General features: G+C 48.0%; 1 protein-coding gene across 1 annotated transcript in view; it reads left to right on the top strand.

Annotated features, from left to right (window-relative positions):
* LOC104874790 overlaps positions 1–2,644 on the top strand; it is a 3,171-nt gene extending 527 nt beyond the window's left edge. The window contains exons 2-3 of the mRNA XM_010642033.1: positions 6–399; positions 685–2,644. Coding sequence (XP_010640335.1) covers positions 6–399; positions 685–1,013 — 723 coding nt within the window. The 3' untranslated portion in view covers positions 1,014–2,644. The remainder of the gene's footprint in view (positions 1–5; positions 400–684) is intronic.
* Positions 2,645–8,173: the final 5,529 nt, after the last annotated feature.

Raw genomic sequence — 8,173 nt, 5'->3', positions numbered from 1 at the left:
CAAAGTCAGCGCTGCGGGCCTTGAGGAGAGGAGTTCGGGGCAGTGGCGCCCCGGCTTCAGATCGCAAGGCGAGGCGGTCTGGACCTAGCACGGCACCCGGTGCCGGGCGCGTCCCTGCGACAAACAAGAGCGGTACAAACGCCGCACGCTTAAATGCTTTCTGCGGAGACAGCGCCTTCCACTCTCACCGCATTCTCTTGGGGAACAGGGCCAGGGAATCCGCGGACTGTGCTGGTTCCCACAAGCAGACCGCGACCGGGCCGGTTCCAGACCGAGGCTGCGATTCCCGGGCCCGCGCTCCGGCCTCGCTCCACACCCACTCGGTCTCCCCGCGAGGACAACGTCCGTGTGGCTTCCATCCGACCTCGGCGTGGGAAGCAGCCCTCCCCTCGCTAATAGGTGATCGAAAGCTAGTTGGTGGATGGACGGATGGATGATAGATGCTTACATGAGACTGATTTTCTACGAGCCAGTGAGAACTGGTGGGTAGACCAGATAGCCAGAGAGCTGCCCTTTTACTGCTTTTTGCTTGGATAGAAACAACATGTGCACTGGTGACACAGCTATACGGCGACACAGACAAAACCAGGGCACCTTCCTGTCACAATAGGATCTGAATTCCCCTCCTTTTAAATTACACTTCCACAGCACTAGTACACTCTCTTGTGCTCTTTTTTTATCCAGGTCAGCTTGAGAAGGCTGCGCGGTGGGGACACTCGCTCACCTGTGGGTCTCCCAAGGCTGGGGTCTCGGTGCTCAGTGCTGGGGCTCACAGCGTGAGGGAGGCCCCCATCTTGGGCCCTGGGGGTCGGCTCCTGCGCCTGGGTCCCGCTGGGCACCGGGGGCCTCCACACGGCTCTGTCACAGTGGAAGATGGGACAAGGTGCATCCAAAGCCACAGCCACCGCGTGCAGAACAAGGCCCGAGGAAAACGACACACAGCTCAGGACCTGGGAGGCAAGGTGGCCGCGGCTCCGCGGATGTTGTGTAAGCAGCTTACAGAAAATAAATGAAGCGAAATAAACCAGGTCAGAAGCAGGTTCACCAGTGCCTGCGGGCCACAGGTTTGCAAGGAAGCACTTGACTGAGGAGACAATTTATGATCCGCGGTAATGCATCTTTTTTGTCTCACTATGTAAGAAGCGAGTGAGGAAGAGAGGGAAAACGAACGAACTGTGTTGTGAATGGGGGAGGGATTCCGTGACTGATGACACCACCGAGGGGAAATAACCACGCTTGAGCGGATCCAAGCCTTTTTTGTAGATTAAACTTCCTTGCCTAAAAATAAATGTGGAAGGGAAAGGGGATCCAAATGCCCTTTTGCCAGACAGCCACTGTCTGGTTCTAGCCCGCCGGATTTCTGGGCCTTTGTGTGTGGCTTCACCCTCTCCACCAGGCCTCGGGGCCTGAGGAAGCTGAGGGAGAGGCCCTTGTGTGCAGTGGCCGCCAGAGCACCCCGGTGGCCTGTCCAGCACACAGTGGTGATGAGCTGTGTCTCTGTATCTGACTTCCATGGATACGTGTGCCTTAAATATTTGCTATGCCTAATTTGAATTGCTTTGGGTCTGCTGAAATAATTCAAACCTAAGTTTTCTCTCACTGTGGACAGTGCCACTCCCCCACCACTTCCTCTTCAGCAGGAAGTCAGTACCTGGGAGTGGATATCCACTTTCTTACAGGGAACAGTGTAGCTCGACAAGTATAAAAATGCAAGCAAAACTCAATAATACAAACTCACCTGCCAAGCCGGGCGCACCAGGTCAGCTCATTGATGGTGCCGTTCATGAACCAGGGAGCCGAGCAGCTGCAGTCACACTGGGACCAACTGCTCTGCTCTCGTGTTGGTCGGAGCAAAAATAGCTTTTGACAAGACAGTGGAGGTCAAACACCAGACTCAGTATAGAACTGTCTCCTCTCGGTTATTTCCCACCATTAAACACCCTGCAGACAAGTCGGTGAAAAATATACTGTCTTTCATGAAAATTGATTCTTGCAAGCCACACACATTCTGAAGAGCAAGACAAAATGTTGTAGAATATCAACAATAAATTTCCTTCAGAAAGCTCGAGTTCCTCTCCTCCCACTTTTATGGGAAATACATTTATTGATCATGGCCTGCATTTTTGTTGAAGCCACTTGGCAAATAAGGTGCCCTGCAGATCATCCTCTGAGAGAAGACAGTGCTATTGCCTCCTGAGACAGAGCTGCAAGCCCCAGAACCCAAGGCCACCGAGTTCTCCCCAACCTGACCAGCTGACCATTTCCCAGGCTGGGATAAAAAGAGAGAGAGAGAGAGAGAAGGAAGAAGCTGGAAGGAGACTGCCAAGTCCTAACCCTGGGTAGAAGGAGCAGGCACTGTCCCTTGAGACTCGGGGACTGGCCCTACGATGCCGGGTCCCCAAGTCTGTGGACGTTCAGTATTTGCACACAGCCCACATATATCCTCCCATGTACCCCAGTCATGTTTACGTTTCCTGTAATACCCAGTGCAATATACATGCTATGCAAACTGTTGCTCTGCTGTACGTTTAGGGACTAATGACAAGAAAAATGTCCACGTGTTCAGTACGGATGAGATTTCCCTAGGCATTTTCTTTATTTTGTCATGTGGAAAGTCATTCTTTTTTTTTTTCAGCTTTGAGTTTATTGGTACATTTTTAGGGATACAGTAGTTACATTCATTGTTGGGATCTTGTATCTCTACGTGACAGGTCTTGGTTCTCATTTTTTCTCCTTGTCCCTGCCCTCCCTGCACCCCCTCCTCCCCTCCCCATCTACAAACACTTTATTTCCATCTTTTCATTATCTCACATTTTTTTTCTTTTCCCTTATTACCCTTCCCCTATCCAACCCACCTTCCCTACACCTTTAGCCCCTTTCTTCCCATTTCACAATGTCAGTAATCTTATTAGGATCTTATATATTATTGCAGTTTATTCACACCAGAGAAACTATTCAGTATTTACACATGTGTGACTTATTTATTTCACTTAGGAGTGTATCTTCAATATGAATCCATTTTCCTATGAATGAATCTATTTTCTCATTCTTTATGGCTGAGTAATATTCCATTTTATAGAAAAACCACATCTTCTTTATCCAGTTTCCAACGGATGGGCAAATGGGCTGTTTCCAAGTTTTAGCTATTACAAACTGTGCCGCTATAGACATGGGTACACATACATCACTGTGATATGATTCTTTTAGATCTTTTGGGAAGATACCCAGCAGAGGGATGGCTGGGTCAAATGGAACCTCTAGTCCAAGCTCTTTGAGGTATCTCCATACTGATTTCCATAGTGGTTGCACCAGTCTGCACTCCCACCAACAATGGAGAAGGGTTCCTTTCTCCCCACAACCCCGCCAACATTTGTTATTGTGTGATTTCTTGATGGCAGCCATTCTTTGTGGGGTGAGGTGGAATCTCAGTGTTGTTTTCATCTGCATCTCTCCAATGACCAGTGATGTGGAGCATTTTTTCATATATTTACTTGCTGCTTTTACTTCTTTGTCTGAGAAATGTCTGTTCATTTCGGATGCCCATTTTTGAATCGGGTCTTTATATTTGGGGGGGGCTGATTGTTTTGATTTCTTTATATATTCTAGATAATAGTCCTTTGTCTGAGGAGCAGCTGGTAAATTTTTTTTTCCCACATTGTAGGTTGTCTCTTAATTCTGCTGATGGTTTCTTTTGCAGTACAGAAGCTTTTTAATAAGATGAGATCCCAGTTGTTGATTCTTTCTGCCAGTTCCCGTGCTACTGAGGATTTGTTCATAAAGTCTTTTCCTATGCCAATGTCTTCCAGAGTTCTGCGTAACTTACCTTCCAGCAAGTTTAGTGTTTGTTTTCATATTTAGATCTTTAATCCACTTGGATTTTAATTTAGTGCATGGTGAAAGATAAGGGTCCAGTTTTAATCTGTGGCAGGTTGAAATCCAATTTTTCCAACACCATTTATTAAAGAGGCTATCTTTCCTCCACTGAGGATGGTCAGCTCCTTTGTCAAAGGTGAGATAGCTGAGTAGATCTGGATTGTTTTTGTTTTTGTGTCTTCCAATCTGTTCCACCGATTCTCAGGCCTGTTTCTTTGCCAGTACCGTGCTGTTTTTATCACAGTGGCTGGAAAGCCATTCTTTTTAAAGAATATATAATCAAGAAATTTTAAAAACAATCTAACTATGCAACAACAGAAGATTTGAATTATGGATCTTCTATGAACAGCATTAAAAGTAATCTTCCGAAGTGTCTTTAAGGCTTAGGAATTGCTTATGTTACAACACTCAGCAGAAAAACACTGTCTAAAACTATGATCTTAGTAATGCTAAAACGCATACATTACTGGTGGTTATTCTGAGTGGTGGAATTTGAAGTGGTTTTCATTTTCTTATTCATAATTCTTAAATTTCTATCATTACATTTGTAGTACCTCATGACTGTACACATTCCAGCCTAGGGCTGGCTAAACCCAAGGAGCAGAACTGCAGACATCAGGCTGACTGAGGGGTCTGCACCCTTCTGGGCTCACAGAGAAATTCCTGAGCACCCTTGTGTAACTTACACCATTCAAACTGTCTTTAAGAATTTCTGAAAAGTTGCTGAACTTTAACTTATGAACAGTCTTTGCACAGAAATATATAGAAATCCACATGTTTAAGAAAATCCTCAGTTACAGGTGAAGTCATAGAAATGTTGGAGAAAAGATGACTTGAAGAATCACATATTCCAGATGCTTCAACAGCTGCACATCCGCCCCTGCTGTGGTTGAATTTATGGGCATCGGCCAATGCTGGGTTTATTTCAGAGAGAGAGGGAAGGAGAGGGAAGGAGAGGGAGGGGCTGAGACCCTGTGGCCTCCCTGCCTCTCCAAAGTCGGCTGCCTGTGACATTCTCCGAGGACGGCACACATCACGCCTGGTGTGAAGCTCCACCCTTCTTTCACTTGCGATGCTCGCAGAGCCAGAGAGCTACGCTGCCACCCGGAGAGCAGCTGCACAGAAAGCTTCCTGGGCCCATGACAGACTGCAGATCCAGACAGTATCTGCGTGTATGGAAGGAAATATACACACGAAATCCCAAGTCCATTCATGTATCCTGCAATCTCTTCTGCGTATCTCACAGATGGTGCGCAGTGCTCCTGGGCAGGCGATGGAGCCTCTCAGGGGTGCACTGTCCTTGGCCTCAGGCGCCCTCCTCACTCCGGGTCTCCCTTGATGACGAAGGTCCTGTTCTGGCTGAAGCACCTGCTGGAGCCACTTCACAGTCGCTTTCTGTTCATTTCATTTCAAATAAATGAAAAGTCAGCCAGCTACGATCAGCTACAACATTCCATTCTTTTTCATCTTTTTTTTTTTTTTTTTTTTTTTTTTTTTTTTTTGGTTTTTTTTTTTTTTTTTTTTTTTTTTTTTGCTAAGGGATTCTTGATTTTTATCACTAGTGCTTTTCCTGCCTCAGCCAAGTAGCAGTACATGAGAACAGGTTTTGGGGTACCAGTTAGGGGAGATGCAGCCGCAATGGAGACACAGCTCTGAGTGCCCATGTTAGGGCCCAAGGGTTCTGCCGTGGACGCCTGCAGACACTCGTGGCAGTGGCCTGGTGACCGCAGTTGAATTCACACTCAGCACATCAGCTCTGATGGCAGGTGAACGGCGTTTCAGTCCTGCAACTCCAGAAAAATCCATTCATTGGTTCCCCAAATGCTTGCTGAGTTTCTACTCTGTGCTGGGCCCTGAATAGAGAGCAATGAACAAGACAGACATTAGACCCAACGCTGTACGGCCTGTATACGATGTTAATCATACGATGATTAATTTACCTGGTGCTGTTAAAACAAAACAAACAAACAAACAAAATGAAAGAAACCTGTCCGGAGAGTGATTTGAACTGGCAGAGATAGGAAAGCTTCCTAAGGAAGGCCAGACTAAGCACAGAGGGAGAGCAGCTGTTCAGGCAAGGCAGCTGCTACATCAAAGGCCCCGAGGCCTGAAGCAGGCCAGGGACTCTGGAGCCAGGAGCACAAGAGGAGCTGGAGGCGGAGATCCAAGTGTTAACGCCTGGGGGCCACGCTAACACTTCCCATCTTCACCCCAGGTCTGTCAAGAGTCTTCAGGCAAAGGCAAGTCACGGTCGGATCCACCTTTGCAAAGATCAGTCTGACTTCTTCAGGGAGTCTGAACCTGATGGAGGCACAAGTGAGAGGGAGGCTGTGGCTCTGCGGCAGAGCTGGGAGCAGGGCCAACAGTTCAGCAGCTACTCAGAGGGGATGCCGGGCTGGACCTGGGGCTGGCAGGCTCAGAGACAGCTCCTGCTGCCTGGCTCAGACTGCATTCTTCCGGTGAAGACAGAGCTTGTGGACATAACGGGGCTGTTAACCTCTCAGGAGCTGCATCCTGTGGGGAGGGGTCAGATCCCCAACTGCAGAGGGAGGGAGCGCAGTGGCTGGCAACAAGGGGTGGCACAGACATCCGCTCTGATCGCACTGTGCCCTTCGCTCCCGCGCCCCTCCCAGGTTGTCATTTTATGTACACTTCTGTGACCTTCGAATGCCGTTCGCTTCCTCACTTGATTTTAAGCTCACGGAATAAAACTTGCTCAGCACTGTACCCCAGCAGTGTGCACTGTGACCAAACGAAGCATCTGGACATAAGGACACAAGCCACGCGATCCTCCCAGACGAGCACTCGCTCCTGTCACAGCGTGTCTAGGACAGGCGCTCGACACAGCCTGCTCTTCACCTGCTGTTGATATAAGGTTCTTCGGTTCCCTGCTAGGTAGCAAATCAAACTCACGGCAGGCCCAACCTCCATGAGGCAGGAAGTTCCTGGAAACACATAGGTGTTGCCTAGCAACTCTCTCTCTCTCTCTCTCTTCCCCCCCCCTCTGGTGCTGGAGGCAGGCCCTAGGCTTACGTGATGTCTCCCTCCTCCCTGCTGTCCAGTCCTCCAATACTGCTTCTCACAAGAACCTGTGTTTTCAAACCATCCAGACTGAAAAACAGCCATTTCTGAAATATGGCCAGGGAAACAGATTTGAAGATCGAGGAGAAACAAAATTCACATTGCCACCGCTTCCCTTGGGAACCTTATGTAAGTGCCTCTCTCCCAATAAAACCACTGATTAGGGTGTTTTCTTTTCTCGGTTCACTCCTATAGTTACAACCCTGTAGGTGTTCATGTGGCATTCAATGTAATGCCTATTATATCTTACGTCTTATGCGATGTTTGAACACTTCAAGGTCTGGGACCAGCTCCTAGCAAGACATACTTGGCTATACCAGTGGTTCACCACTCCGGTTGCCTATCTTTGAGCAGCAGTAACATCTCTAAGGAAGGGAGGGGCAGGAGGAGCACACACGGAGCAGCCCCTCCCAGGCAGCAGAGCCCAGCTCAGAGAGGGTGAGCACACGTGCAGCAGCCAGGAACTCCCCTTGGCTCCTGAGTGCACACAGTGAATTTTACCTCGCCAAGCCAAGGGTGGCCATCAGCTCTCCAGGGTTTCCCTATGAATGCTGACTCTGGCCCGTGGTAACACATTTTGCTTGGGTACATACTAAGGAGAACCGCTAGTCATGTAATAAATTTGTTTAACTTATGAAGAAGCTGCCAGTCTTTTCAGAGTGGCTGTACCATCTTGTTTTCATAAGCAATGCCATGAGGGCTTCAACTTCTCCAAATTCTGACACTATCATCCACCCTCTGCATTTTATCCACGTGAGTGGGTACGATGGGATGTGCCGTCCCTGAGCGCTCACACACACGCACACACACACACGCACGCACACACCCTTACCAACAACAGAGAGTATCAAAACAGTGGTTTTGCTCTGGGAATACCAGTGTAAAAATATCGGATCCTCTGTATGTGCACTGGCCACTGGCTTCCATCTCTGTACACTTCCTCTGCATGCATTCTGGTCGCTGTTGCTGTGATGCATTTGCAGACATTCTGTAGGTGATTAGATATGATTCATTTGTTGCCACATACAATCTGTTACTTGTCTTTTACCCTTTTAATATCTTTTTTTGTACATTTAATTTTCACTAAATCCATCAGGTTTTTCTATTTGTGTGCTGGTAGAGCATTGGAGACTGAACCCAGAGCTTTCACACTGAGCTACATCCCCAGGCTGCTTTTTTTCGATTTTTTTTTCCCCAGTACTGGAACCGAACTGAGGAC

Source organism: Fukomys damarensis, unplaced genomic scaffold, assembly GCF_012274545.1.
Source record: "Fukomys damarensis isolate Sample0158 unplaced genomic scaffold, DMR_v1.0_HiC HiC_scaffold_19, whole genome shotgun sequence".
Taxonomy (NCBI): domain Eukaryota; kingdom Metazoa; phylum Chordata; class Mammalia; order Rodentia; family Bathyergidae; genus Fukomys; species Fukomys damarensis.
The sequence above is the reverse complement of the archived record's forward strand: the minus strand, read 5'-3'. Positions and strand labels throughout refer to the sequence as shown.